This window comes from Rhinatrema bivittatum, chromosome 2, assembly GCF_901001135.1.
Source record: "Rhinatrema bivittatum chromosome 2, aRhiBiv1.1, whole genome shotgun sequence".
In the NCBI taxonomy this organism is placed as follows: Eukaryota; Metazoa; Chordata; class Amphibia; order Gymnophiona; family Rhinatrematidae; genus Rhinatrema; species Rhinatrema bivittatum.
In genome coordinates this window covers 525,249,032-525,264,172 of record NC_042616.1, presented here as the reverse complement: position 1 = coordinate 525,264,172, position 15,141 = coordinate 525,249,032, and the positions used below count along the sequence as shown (strand labels likewise).

The 15,141-nt window shown below is 42.8% G+C and overlaps 1 protein-coding gene across 1 annotated transcript in view; it reads left to right on the top strand.

Annotated features, from left to right (window-relative positions):
* Positions 1 to 15,141, top strand: part of KIAA0319 (KIAA0319 ortholog) — a 134,542-nt gene that overhangs the window by 95,392 nt on the left and 24,009 nt on the right. The window contains exons 9-11 of the mRNA XM_029590770.1: positions 1,996 to 2,119; positions 7,521 to 7,653; positions 14,595 to 14,743. Coding sequence (XP_029446630.1) covers positions 1,996 to 2,119; positions 7,521 to 7,653; positions 14,595 to 14,743 — 406 coding nt within the window. The remainder of the gene's footprint in view (positions 1 to 1,995; positions 2,120 to 7,520; positions 7,654 to 14,594; positions 14,744 to 15,141) is intronic.

Genomic DNA, 15,141 nt, shown 5'->3' with positions numbered 1-15,141 from the left:
GACCCCACAGCCAGTCGGGTTTTCAGGATATCTGCATTGAATATGCATGAGATACATTTGCATATACTGAGTCTCCGTGGTATGCAAATTTAGCTCATGCATATTCATGGTGGACATCCCGAAAACCCGACTGGCTGTGGGGTCTCCAGGACAGGTTTGGGAAGCCCTGCTTTACACTGTTCCATCCACCATAAATGCATTGGAAAATCCCATCCGGATTTTAGTTAGGACAGTTTTGGGGTTCTTCTATTCTCTGGGACAAACCCTAATATCTGAAATCCGGTTCTTTGATTCTCCTCTGCTTTCTCACTGACTGCTGGTTGTGCTGGAAGGGCAGAGCCCAGGGCAGGGATGGCGAATCTCCAGCCCCCGAGTGCCACAAACAGCCCGGATTTTCAGGATATCTACAGTGAAACATGCATGAGAGAGATCTGCATGCACTGCCTCCATTGTATGCAAATCTCTCTCGTGCATATTCATTGTGGATATCCTGAGAACCTGGCCTGTTTGTGGAACACAAGGACTGGAGTTTGCCATCCCTGGCCTAGGAACTCTTGCGACCACCAACCCCATTGTCTTTCTGTTCAGCCAGGACCAAGGGAACACTGCCAGCACCTTGGCTTCTCTGCTTTGACTACTAAAGCATGGGGGATCCCCAGCATCCCTGCTCCTTCTCTTTGCTGGCTGAGCCGCTTCTCTGCTTAAACAGGAAAAATTGGTAATCCTACCCTTAGGGTGAAAAGGCTGGGCGAGGAATCCTGACTGCACCCTCTCAGGGCATATACCCAGTTGTGATTGGGGCTGCTTTAATAGCTGGCTTGCTGCGACAGCACAAACAACATGAAGGGAAATGACAAAAAAAATTAAGAGGTTAAATGGCCCTGGTACTGTGCACAGCTTTTAAAGATAACTGCAGTTTCTTGGCAGGAAATATTAAAATGATGCGGAAATGGATTTTGGCTACCTTGAGCAGTCACCACTGATTTTTATGATTGAAAAAGATTTCCTTCCAGTTTGTTACAATTATCCTACCCGAACAATGCTGGGCACTTTTCACTAGTATTAATATAACTATATAATCATTTTTTAGTGAGTCATTTCTTTGAGAAATAAAAATAGTTTGCTGTTTGGGAACAGAAAATAGTAAACCTCCTTCATCTGGAGAAGGGGAGGAGACTGTATTTTATTTTGAATTACTCTTCAAGTTTGGAAAGAATAGCTCAAACTCCGCCCTGAGTCTTTTACAGCTTTCAATATATAAATGAGTGTGCTGGGTAAATACTTAAAAGCCCACACACGACAGGCGCAAGGTATCTGTGGAAACTGGATTGGAAAATTCAGTTGTTATGTGGTTAAGGTTACGCGCATACATTTACCCAATGCAGAACGGATGCTCAAAATTAGGGGTGTTTGCCATATGTACCTTTTGAATATGAAAGGTAAGTTCCTAAATCTAAAAATGGCTCCTGAAATTCCTCCTTTCTATGCAGACATGCTCGTGCACGTAATGAAAGTACCCACATAGTTTTAGGCGGCTGAAAACCCGCTTCCCTGCATATCACTCCTTTTCTTCCCCCATGTGCAAGATTACTAATTCTTTGAACATTTACCACTTAAGGCTTTCATTGTATTCAGCTTGTACTATGCTTGGAAAAGGTACTTTTTCTATATTTTAATTATGTATCTTAGCAATATGAACATAGTTAATGAGCTGCTTTGCTTGGTTTTGCATTGCAGCAATTCATTAACTGAATTTGCATATAAATTTTGCAAGAGTAAACTTACATTTGCAAGTTTATTGTGTGCAAAGCTGAATAAATGTGCAAACTCCGCTTTGCATAAATTAAGGGAATATTGTGCCCTTAAGCACAACTTAGGGACAGGTTGCCGTTTTTATGCACAAAGTGGACTTTTTAACATTCAGTGCATTTTTAATACACTGGCCTCAAAGTATGAAACTTCTTCCAAATAAAATTGTTTTCTTTGCATTCACAGGGTGTACGGACTCCATATCTCCAGCTGTCTGCCCTGCAGGAAGGAGATTATACCTTTCAGCTGCTGATCACCGACTCAGCTGGACAGCAGTCCACAGCTCAGGTCATAGTCATTGTTCAGCCTGGTAGGTAGACTGGAAATGGTTTGGGATTTGTGTATAACTCATAGGCCTAGGTTATTCCAACAGTCCATAAAGAGACATGTCGCAAGAGTTGCCTGTTTTTCTTTGATGTAATATATGGTTTTTCATTTGACAGTGTATGAGAAAATTATGTGCATTTGAAAGAAAAGAATCCTTTCTGATGTGGGAGAAACAAGAACATAAGATTTGCCATACTGGGTCAGACCAAAGGCCCATCAAGCCTAGCATCCTGTCTCTGAGAGTGGCCAGTTTGGTCATAAGTACCTGTAGGATCCCAAGGATTAGATCCAATTCTTCTTGCTCATAACTCAGGATAAGTAGTGGCTTTCCCAGGTCTATATGGCTAATAATGGTTTATGGACTTTTCTTCCAGGAACTTGTTCAAACTGTTCTTGAACACAGCTTTGCTAACTGGTTTCACCACATCCTCTGGCTACAATTTCCACAGTTTAGTTGTGCACTGAGTGAAAAAATACTTTCTCCAGTTTGTTTTAACTGTGCTATCTATTAGCTTCATGGATAGTGTCCTAGTACTATTGGAAAGGGTAAATAACCATTTCCTGTTTATCTATTCCATTCCACTCATGATTTTATAGACTTCTATCATATCTCCTCTCATCCATCTCTTCCCAGGCTGAAGAACCCTAACCTTTTTAGCTTTTTCTCATAGCCACTCCATCCCCTTTTATCATTTTGGTCACCTTTTTCTAGTTCTACTATATCTTTGTTAAGATGGGGGCGACCAGACTGCACATAATGGATTGATACAAAGGCAATATGATATTCTGTTTTATTTTCTATTCTTTTTCTAATAATATCAAACATTTTATTTGGATTTTTGACCACCACTGTGCACTGGGCTGAGGATTTCAAAGTATTGACCATAATGATTGATTTCAAGATCACTTTCCTGGGTGGTGACACCAAGGATCGATCTTAGCTTCATGTACCTACAGTTTGGATTATTCTTCCTTCTATGTACTTGTCCACATTAAATTTGATCTGTCATTTAGACATCCAATCCCCCAGACTCACAACGTCCTCTTATAGTTTCTCTCAGTTGGTTAACGATTTGACAACTATGAACGATTTTGTGTCATCTGCAAAGTTGATCACCTTGCATCACTTCTGTTTCCAGATAATTTGTAAATATATTAAAAAGCACTGATCCAATACTCAAGTTGTTCAGTTTTGCTACAGTTTGTGAGTTGTTTAGCTATTGCTATGATGTTGTTGTACTTGTGTGAGTTCATCAATGTGATGATGTGGATCTTGCCATATTGATCACTTGTATAACTGAATTTCTAATAAAAAGTAAATGACAAAAAAAAGCACTGGTCCCAGTACAGATCCCTGGGGCACTCCACTATATACCTTTCTCAATTGAGAGAAATGACCATTCAGTCCTACACTGTTTCCTATTCTTTAGCTAGTTACCAATCTTCTATAGGACATTGCTTTCTATCCCATGACTTTTTAATTTCTTGATTTGTCTCTTATGAGGGACTTTGACAAATGCCTTTTCAAAATGCAGATACACTATATCAAGTGACTCACCCTTGTCCACATTTTTGTTGACCCCTTCAAAAACGTCAGGCTCACAAGTTTGTAGTTTCCTAAATCACCCTTGAAGCTCTTTTTTTAAAATGTGCATTATGTTGGCCATCCTCTAGTCCTCACTTACCACAGCTATTTGAATGAGAAGTTAGAGATTACTTGTAATAAGTCTACAATTTCATTTTGAGGGGGGTGGGGGGGTTTCTGGTTCTGGTGATTTGTTTCTCTTTAGTTTTCAATTTGTTCTATCACATTTTCCGGGTTCATCGTAAATTTTTTGATTTGATTTAAAACAAACTTGTATCCTGCCCAAATCCAATGTTCAAGGTGGGGAACAATTAAACACCCACAAAAATAAAAGAAACAGTTCTTCTGAATCATCAACTTCAAGCAATGTTTCTGGCATAGGCATCTCCCCGATTGATTCAATCTTTACTAGAGAGGTTAAAGAATTCATTTCGTTATTCTGCTCTGGCTTTGTCTTCTCTGAATGCCCTTTTTACCCCTCTGTTATCTAGTGCAGCAATTCTCAACCGGTGTGTCACTAAGCACAGGCAGGTGTGTTGTGTGCTACCCGGTCTCTCATTGCTCTTCTCTTCCCTTCCTCCACTGAGTGAGAGGCAGACCTTCTTCCACTTCTGCCTTTGCTGCCCGGGCTGTCAGAATGTTCAAACCTGGCTGATCGGGAACAGCAGCAGGGTTCGTTGAAGCCAGCAACTGCACCCTGGCCTTTTCTTCTTCCCGCCCCCACGACCCAGAAGAGGAAGTGATGTGTAGCTACTTTCCATGCTGCACTGAAAAGTAGCGACAGTAGAGTCAGCCTCGGCCTAAAGCAGCAACGCAGGTCTGGAGCAAAATCAGAAGCAGCAGGGTTAGCCCCCATGGTCAATGGGATTCTTCTTTCTTGGGCCGTGGGGGGGTTGGAGGAGGTTGCTACAGCTACCATTTGTGGTCAGGGGGAGGGAGGGAGTAGGAGTAAGACAGCCACCCAGCTAGTGTATAAATGAGAGCCTGTGTGTGATTGAGAGCCTGTGTATAAGTGAGAGAAAGCATGTGTGTGACTGAGAGCTTGTGTGTGAGAGAAAGCATGTGTGTAACTGAGAGCTTGTGTGTAAGTAAGAGAGAGAGAGAGAGAAAGCATTGTGTGATTGGGAGAGACTGATCAAGGAGGTGACGTGTGTGTGTGTGTGTGTGAAGACTGGTTGGGGAGAAGATTGGTGTTTGAGAGACAGAAACTGGTCCTGAGGGTATGACTGGTGTGTGTGTGTGTTAGAGAGAGAAAGAGAGGCTGGTTATGGTCCCTAAGGAAGAGGACCATGAGAACAGCTTCAGCAGCTACTGCTGCTTCTGGTGTATGCTAATGGCTGTCAAGAGAAAGGAGTAGGAGAGCTTCTGGAGAGGGTAAGTAAAGGTGGCTTTTTAAGTTCATTTTACTTGATTGACTGCCATTTTAATTTTTGGGCATTCTGTGATGTCTGTTGTGTTTAAATATTTTATTTTTGTTTGGAGAATTTGTAATAATTTTTAACAATTTTTAATTGTTAGATGTTGAAACATTTATTAGTATAGATGTTGAAACATTTATTAGTATAGTTTTACAGTTTTCTGTGAGGGGATCTATAGCAGCTTGGCTTCTTCTGTTTTCCTAATTGGAGGTGTATTGGTGTTTAGGGCCTGGTTTAAAATTGTGGTGTTGCCTTTTTATAGGTAGGGTTGTTCCATATGAGTGCATGCCATAATGCAGGTGTAATTTTAGTTTGTGTGCATTATTGCAGATCCTAGTACTATGTTAGGTGCTGTATTTCTGTTTCTATTTCTCCAGTTTTGTAATGCATGCAAAGTGGCTTTTCTGGGTTTCTAGTCCAGTTTCTATCTACATATTTGTAATTTGTGGTCTTTCAGTACTTGGTAAAGATCAGGTCTGTGTGTGTGATCGAGGAGAGATATTTAATAAGCTTGGCTGCTATTAATCAAGCTGACTTAGGAAATAGCCTCTGCTATTACTGGCATCAGTAGCATGGGATCTTATTAGTGTTTGGATACTTGCCAGATTCTTGTGGCCTGGTTTGGCCTCTGTTGGAAACAGGATGCTGGGCTTGATGGACCCTTGGTCTGACCCAGCATGGCAATTTCTTATGTTCTTATGGCTAGTAAAATACCTCTCCTTATTTGTTGTGTTTTCTCACAGGACATGCATTGGTGGTGAACTACTCTTTTTATAGTAGTGGGAGTTTGTGTTGCTGTTATTGAGAACACCAGAATAAATGTTTTGTATGGTGAGTTGTATGGGGAATGTTCTAGTTCTGCTTTATACCCATTGCTGAGGGTCAGGGTGGGGTTCCTGTGGATGCAAAGTGTACAATTTACATTTAGTCTTGTGACTGTCATGTGTTCAGTGAGTCACGCATGTGAGAACTATCAGGTGTGTCCCAACAGAAAAAAGATTGAGAACCACTGATCTAGTGGTCCAATCACTCCCTTACAGACTTCTTGCTTCGAATATTTTTGGAAAAATTGTATTTTGAGTTTTTACATCTCTGGCAAGCTTCTTTTCATATTCTATTTTGGCCTGCCTTATTAATGTTTTACATCTAACCTGCCATGCTTATGCTGTTACCTACTTTCTTCATTTGGATCCACCTTCCAGTTTTCAAAAGATGTCCTTTTGGCTTTAATAGTCTTTCACCTCACCATTTAACCATGCTGGCAGTCGTTTGGTCTTCTCTCTACCTTTTTTTTAATGCATGAAATACATTTAGTCTTGGCTTCCAAGATGGTATTTTTAAACTGCATGCAAACTCCTAATCTTTGTAACCATTCCTTTTATCACAGTCTCTCTTTTTAAACACTTTAAGGTCCTCCCTTCAGTGATTACAGTAAATCTCATTAAGTTACGATCACTATTACCCAGCAGCCCCCACCACTGTTATCTCTCACATCAGATTCTGCATCTCACCGAGGATTGGATCTAGAGTGATCTCCCCCCCTCCCCCTCTTTTTGGTTCCAGGACCAGCTGCTCTGTGAAGCAGTCATTTAGAAACTTTACTCACCCAGCAAGTTCCAATGAAACATAATAAAGCATATTCATGTTTCTTGCTTTTGGCTGTGGGCATATTCCCTGCAGGCGGCTATGAAGGATGCCTTTCCCTTGTGGAGAGTAGAGCTCATCCTTAACTTGCTGACAGCAGGATTTTTGGAAGTTTTATAATCTGCAGGACTACTCAAGCACAACATGGAAAAGACCTCATTTGTAAATCATTATGTCTACGAGGAAATCTCCTAGCGTGCTTCTTTCCTTCATAGAGATTGTACTGTCAAAGAATGAATGCCCAACTGCTGATTTCTAATGACTTTACACTCATAAATACCTTCCTCTCTCCTCCTTTAGAAAGCTCAGCCTCTCTCCAATATAAAAGACAGGAAGAACAAAACTACAATAGCTCTCCTCTCTTTCTGGTTTCCTCTTGCTGGTGTAGCTATGAACATGAAAAGAAATGAGTCAAGAAAAGGGCAGGAAATAGTGTAATGGTTGGGACAGATGGTGGAGGTGCATCAGTAGTGAAGGATTCTACCGATATCCAAAAACCTGAGGTGCAAAGTCTGTGCTCCTTTTTTCGTGATTCCTCTATATTTATCCCCATGTTCTCACTTCTCTTTTAACTACACAAAAGTACTTGCTTCTGTATTTTGTATACTGAACTGGACTCTGTTTTGATCAAATTCATGTATTGACCATCTGATAATCTTGTTTTACAAATGGCTTAGGTGATTGTCCTTGCACTGACTGATCGCTCGCTGAATTTAACTGTCAGTCTTTTTCTGTAGAAAATAACAGTCCACCAATAGCTGTGACGGGTCCAAGTAAGGAACTGACATTTCCAGTGGACAGCACTACGCTAGATGGAAGCAAAAGCACCGATGACCAAGGCATTGTTTCCTATCACTGGGAAAAAATAAGGTATGCATTGTAGTTGGATGGACAGGCAGCACTTCCTCAAGTTCTCAGTTGAAGCTCATGTCTATTTCAGATGGAACAGCTGAGTTTAGGAAAGGCTGACAGGAATGAAGACATTTCATGGACAAATTAGAGCATAAGGAAAAGGGGCACAAGCCTAAAAATTATGAACTAGAAATTAATGGGCGCCAGATGCTCTTCATTCTCTTGGACTAGTTATTTGCATCTTCACTTGTAAGCCAGCGTTGTCTGAGCACAAGAGGTGTCCAAGGGCTTTAATGCCTGTGAACCTCCTGCACATACAAAGAACTAAAAAAAGATGGAAAGGTATAAACAATGCTGAGTGTCTTAGCTATGATACTTGCCATCCATTTTTGTCAAATGGAGCTCTTTGTTTCGTGCATCTGTTTCACCCTTCTCAGTCAGTTTATTATATTTAAATACTGACTATTCAAGAACAGCTCAGAAGAGGTGTACAGTAGTTAACATAGAATTTGTTTGGGAATAAGCCTACAAGATGTCGGCAGATAAGGACTGCTTGGTTCATTCATTCTGCCCATATGTGCCTGCCTAGTTTGCTGCCACAGATCTTAGTTGATCTGTGGTTTTCTCCTTCCATCCCCTTTCCTCTAAATTCACTTTGTGTTTATCCCAAGTATCTTGGAACTCTACCACGGATTAGGCCCGTACCATCTCCATTGGAAGGATGACAGTAACTTGTTGACTTTTTGTTTCTTTTGGTATTCATTATGCATGTTCTTATATGAGGGTGTAACTTCTTTTTGATGGATTTAAGTTTGTGTTTCCTCATTCAGTTTGAGATTTCACGTAAGTAATGGTTTATCCTCAAAGATGCTTTCTCCCTATCAAAACCCATGAGCAGAAATAGTTGTAAACCATCTGCATACTTATATACCATAGTTTAACATCTTGGTCTGCAATTAACTGCCCCAGGGGTTGAACATATATGTTGAATAGGATGAGTTACAAAATCTTCTGTGGCACTCCACATTTAAAAAGCCAGGGGTAAGAAAGAGTCCCTATCGCTACTCTTTGTTTCCTATTTCTCAAAATAAAAAAAACAAAATTAAACCAGGCTAGACATGAATCTCTTATTCCAGTTTCTTGGAGATGCATAATGAAAATTGAGTGGTCCACTGTGTCAAATGCAACAGTCAAATCTAATAGAACTACTACTGCCTCCACCCCTTTCGAATACATCTGTGTACGTCATCGAGTAATACCGTGTTTCTCGAAAAAAGAGGCAGAGTGAAATATCTGAAAAATGTACTGATATCCAGAAAAAAATGTAATGACTTCAAATATAAAACATTTGAATTAACTGAAATTCATCCAAACCATCTCACAAGGTGTGTCATCTCTCCGGTTCAATTTATATAATTTTCTCTTTGAATGTCTCATTCTGTGAGAGGTGTCACATTCTCGGTATCGCAAACAGAGTTTCTTATAATCATATTGCATCTTATAGATTTTTGCAACCAAACTCAGGGTTTATCCCTGTCCTCCAGTTTATTTTAAATTGCGTAACAATCTGGTGATATCCTATGAATCCAGACAGAACCACCTTCCAGAAAATACAAACTTAGAAGCATTTCAACCGCTTCATGGCTGCTTCATGGTGGTCTCGTTTTCACTATATTTTTTAAATAATAAATACTGGTATTATTATAGCTTGTGCATCAAAGAATCTAATAAAATCAGTAATAGATATTGGGAAAGCCTAAAAGATTGTGAGCACAGGAAACTAAATAGAACACAAACAAACCAATTCCAGCATGATATGGCCTATTTCCAGATACAGGTAAAGCTTAAATAAAGAAACTTTTAACATTCTGGTCTTAAACTGCAAACCCAGTAGTGTGAGTGTTACTACTTTTGCAGTCCCCACATTACCCTTAATTGTCACGCTGCTGCAGTTCTTGCCTCTGAGTTTACTTTGGCAGTGCAAGTGAACCAGACAAAACATTTCAGTAGCAATTAAGAAACTCCCTCAGCAGTGCGGCAATTTTCTCTCTCTGAGTTCACAATCAATTAAGCACAGCACAAAAATAACTCTGTAAACAAACAGCCTTGGTGCTTTTCAAACGATTGGCTCAGCTGTGTGCCCAGTTCCTCGGGGGATGGTCCTTCATTTACCATTCTCTTAACCTGTCATCTACCAGGCTTCTCTCCCACAAGCTGCTCATATAGTTGCATATATTCAACAGTTCACAGTGCTTTCTTTTAACATTTATTTATTTATTTATTTAATTCTTTTACTATACCGATACTCAAGACCAGGTCTTATCGTACCGGTACATAACAATCTATGTACCTCTCATTGGATAATAAGGGCTTTCCCATGATAGTGCACTCCTTTCATTTCTGAGTGTCTGAAGTCCCCCCAGGGTTTATCTAAGCACCTCAGCTTCACAGCCTCCCTACATGTAAACACAATGTTTTCTTTTTTCTTCTTCCTCTAATAACTCAAAACATCACCTTAAGAATTCATGAGGCTCTGCTTCTTCATCTTCAAGGCTGTCTCCAGGGTAGGGTTGGCCCTCCTTTCCTAATACATATCTCCTTCCCTCTCCATCTCCTCTTTTGCTATTGCAAAGGCTGCCCTGTTTATTGCACCTAGCAGCCTGCAGCTGAAGGGTGTGAACTCCTCCCTGATCAGCTGCTCCCTGCTGAGATCATCCTGGAAGTTAACCCTGGAGAAGCTGGGAAATGTAGTTTCTTAGGGGGCAGCCATCTTCAATTTCCTTGTTTGGCTCTAACCAGCCCCTATCAGATAACCATATTTATTTATTTATTATTGTTTGCTAACCACACATTCCAAAGATTAAGGTGGTTCATAAGAGTAAAAACATACATACAATTAAAACATAGTGTTACGAATCCGGAAGTGAGACCCCTGTTCTGAGGTAAGGTTAGCGCTGCCAAAGAGGGAGTTAACCCTCTCTGGTCCCTACCGTCTGAAGGCAAGGCTTGAACGTTCACTCGTTGGATAAAGACTTCGCCCTGGAAGCTCGCGGTTCCCCCAGGAGGAGCCCGTAGGAACCCGGCCACTGGGACTTAGGAGACTCTCTCAAGACTGAAGATTGGTCTGGATGCAGGCGCCTCCTGCAGGTCGTAGGTTCCAGATGGCTGGCGCCTCCAGCAGGTTGAGTCAGTCCAGGAGTAAAAGCTGAAGAGTAGTTGAAGGCCGTTCCGAGGGTCGAAGCCAGAAGAAGGGTCCGCAGCCAGTCCAAACGCTATCCAGGAGAAGGGTCCGCAGCCAGTCCAAACGCTATCCAGGAGAAGGGTCCGCAGCCAGTCCAAGGTCAAGCCGAGAGAAGAACGAAAGCCGGTCCAAGGGTCAGGAGCCAAGAATCAGTCCAACAAGGGAGGAGAATAGAAGCGGGACGAGGATCAGGAACGGAGACCAGGAACGCCAGCACAGAATCCAGGATCAGAACCGCAATACCAAGGAAAGGTCTGAGAAGCAGACTTTGACTTGAATACCAGGAAAGAGGGAGGAGCCTCAGGAGGGAGCCACGACATTTCCTGTCGTGGCCCCTTTAAATCTATTCTTCAGCCACGCGCTCGGCCCTATGCAGCCAGGAAGAGGGAGGAGTCAGCTCAGCCCCGCTGGGCTCCGCGGCCGGCCTGGCCAGCGGCCAAGGCCGCGGGAAGAATGCTGGAGGAGGTTCTCTGCTCCTGCAGGAGCCTCTGGGCCCACCCGACGTTGCGGGTGAGTACCTGGTCCCGGCTGCGGACCGCCGCGGCCGGCGGCCATAACACATAGTACGTAACAAAACAAAAATGGACTGACAGATGTTGTCATTGGGATTAGTCACATTATTCACTGATTCACAGCCTTAAATGCCTGTTTAAAAACCCATGTTTTGAGATCCTTTCTAAATACTTTGCTGTCACTTGTGATTCTTAGCTGTTCCGTCATGGTTTTCCATAGGATAGGTCCAGCAACTGAGAAGGCCTGATCTTCTACTTCTCCTGGGTGAGCTTGGCGTAAAGTGGGTACCGACAGAAGACCCTTATTTGCAGACCTTAGTGTGCACCGTGCTGTGTGTATGTGAGAATATACATTGCCTCCCATGATTATCTTAAGTAGCTTTGTTAAAATTTTGTATCCTATCTGGAATTAAATTGGCAGCTAGTGTAGTGTGGCCAAAACTGCTGCAACGTGCTCATACCTTTTGTGTTCAGTGAGGACATGTGCTGCTGAAGTTTTAGGTACTTGGAGTGCTCTTAGAGTGGTTCCAGGTAGTCCTGTCAATAATGTGTTATACTAATCAATGCAAGCAAGAATAAATGTCTGGAAAACTGTGCAAAAGTCCTCCCGTTCTAACAGTGGCTTTAATCTCTGTAATATTCGCAATTTATAATAACCTGTTTTAATCAATTGTTTTATGTGTTCCTTCATCGATGGCCAAGATTACCCCCAAATCATTTACTTTTGACGCAACAGCAGTTTTTTGTCCCATGAAGTTGAAAGGAAGAAGATCCTCTGACACTGGTTGTCTTGACAGGAAAATGATCTCTGTCTTTGAAATATTCAAGGATAAACAGTTATAAAATAACCATTTGTTATTTGCTGAGATGTATGTCTCCTGTCGTTTATAGGGTGAAGATTATACAGTTTTAGAGCTGTATATTCTTGCGCAGGGAATAACTAAAGGCCCTAGTACTCGTTAAAGTGCCAAAACACCCAGGACTCGGAGCTTGTTGTGCGCAGACTAGTTTAGTTTTCAGGTAATCAAGGCATTGTACAAGTAAAATAAGGCGTCGTACTCCGGCAGCTCTGCAGAGTGGTGCCTCTTGTTTTTCGATGCATGATGCTTATTTTTGACCCTAAAGATTCAGCTTTTGAGGAGCTCCCTGCTCCACTCAGTTCCCAGAGAGGCAAACAAGGCTGCACTTCGAAGAGAAGGACCAACTGCGATTTCTGAGAGACTTATACTGTTCCTCCATTTTCTAGGCTTTGGATTTTTAAGGATATCGAACCGCATTCGTAAAAGTTGGCCTGGTTGTGGGCCACTCTGAGGCAGGGATTGTTACGGGAACTGGCCGCAGTAGGCCACAACCGGCTCCCTCCACCTACCGCCGTGGCCACCCGCTACTTGTTAGCCCCGGAAGTCTGCGGGGTGCTGCAGGCGTCGTGCTCTCCCCGTGTCGGGCGTCCGCTGGGCCTCTGACACTCCCCCCCCCGTGCAGGGCCTCTGCCAGGCCTTTGACGCTGCTGCTCCTTCTCGGCTGCGCGCTCCTTCTGCACAGAGCCTCCGCCAGGCCTCCGATGCCATTGCTCCTTCCCGGCCTGGACACGGTGGTGCCCTGTCCAGTCCCACAGGGGTGCCTCGTGTTCCTAGGTGTGTGCGCGTGACCTCTGACATCATTTAAAGGAATCACTATAGGAGGTGCCAGGGCTCCTCCTTCTTGACCCAGGACTATTTAAGGCAAGGCCTTCCTGCAAGACCTTGCCTTGGCTACTTGGCTCCTGCTTGTGTTCCTGATAGTTCTGTTCTTGCTTCTGACCGGCCAAGACCTCTGCTTGTTCCTGACCTCTGAGATATGCCGCCTGCCAAGACCTCTGCTTGTACCTGACATCTGAGATTTGCTGCCTGCTAGACCTCAGTCTGTACCCGACCTCCAACTACGTCATCTGCCTAGCCTTGTCAGCTTCTGCCTTCTACTCATCTCCGCCTACTAAGTGCTGCGCCAGCACCCGGACTCTGTCTCCTGAGGCCCCACGTAAGTCCAGCCGGCCCTGGTACCCAAGGGCTCAACCCGAGGGGAATGTGGGCTGGAAGTGGTGAAGCACCAGCGGGGTCTCAGGTCTCTCTCAGCCTCGCCTGCTGACGGTGGGGGCCTGTGGGACTCCTCCCCACAGGTGGTACCATCTTCCCCTTGGCCCAAGGATCCACGCTCCATAACAGGGGCAGCAGAGTTCATGCCTGTTGGTAATGGACATTTGCCTGCGACAAACCCACTGCACAATTTATAAAGCGCAAGGATAAATCTCTGCACTTTCACTTACGTGTGCAAATCCAGTACCATGAATAGGTTTGAAAATTAGGCTCCCTGTGTTAAAATCACTCCCAATAGATACTAATGGGAACTACACAGTTGCATCAGAGCTTGGGTGCAGGGTTGCTCTGATGCAATTAAATACATTTAGATCTGAGGGCTCCCAGAGGCAAATAAAAGGCACGTGTTATTGAGGGGATGAGATGTTTGTAAGCATGTCCGTGGAGTGGAGGGTGTTAGTATTATTTATGGTGGCTCTGCCTCCTTTGCCCTTCAAATCTTTATTCATGCTATGAGAAATATTTTCTCTTTTTGTCAAATATCTTTCAAATATCCGCATTTATGGCAGGTGTATTTTTGGTTCCATTTGCCCTCTGGAGGCCAGAATGAATTTGGGTTGAAAAAGCTCTTTGGTTATTATAACTGCAAATGTTTAGTTTTGATAAGATATTCTCGCAGATTAAGGGGAGATCACTGGTAGGAATGAAAATTATTTGCCTGTTCATCAAAGCTAAATAAGCCAATTTTCGACTCTGTTCAAATAAATAAAGGATCCTGGCATAAAGGAGAATGCAATTTTCATGCTAATTCTGCCCAATTTTAAAGACTTTGATGAAAGCATTGCCAGCCTTCTATTTTTGTTGGTTGATAGATTAGCACTCTGCCTGCCTTCTGCCTTCTAAATGGGGCACCTACTGTGCTCGTCTTAATTTAGAAGGGTTTGTGGTACCACGCGGCTTACAGCCCACTAGATAACTCCGCTTTTTATTTGAAAATTCTCCTCAGCACAGTATCTAGTTTTATTTTTTATTTTTAAATGGGAGCCTGATTTCAAATTAGAAAGACATTAGGCCAGAATAAGCGGGTAAATCTCAGTGCAATGTTTCCATTAACTTTTGACCTTATTACCTCAGTGGCCCAGGCGATGTGAAAATAGACAACTGTGACACAGCAGTGGCAACAGTGAGCGGTCTACAGATTGGCACATATCAGTTCCAATTAACAGTGAAAGACCATCAAGGCCTCAGCGGTGCGTCCACGCTCTCTGTTACTGTCAAAGAAGGTGAGTGCCGACAGGATTATTGGAGCAGATGGTTATAGACTTTGCTGCATAAAAACAGGAGCCTGAAGGTTTGGCTTTCAGCACTGTTTAAGCATTTTTCCATGAAATCGTGACTTTGAATTGTTACCCCACAAGAACACCCTCAGATCATATCAGAATATTGACACTTTAACCTCTGCTTTTTCATCTGCGCGCTTTCTGCCTTAGTGCATCACAGGCCTTTCAGGCACATCTTGGACTGTATTGCTACCAAGTCTGTTTTGTTTCTTGAACCCTAGCCATTGCTCAGTAATTCGAATGCAGTGGCGTGATTACCCAATTTGTTAAAATAAGGTTGTCCCCATTGCACCAGAGATTATTTTTGTAACTGAAACAATAAATCTTACCCATTTTTACTG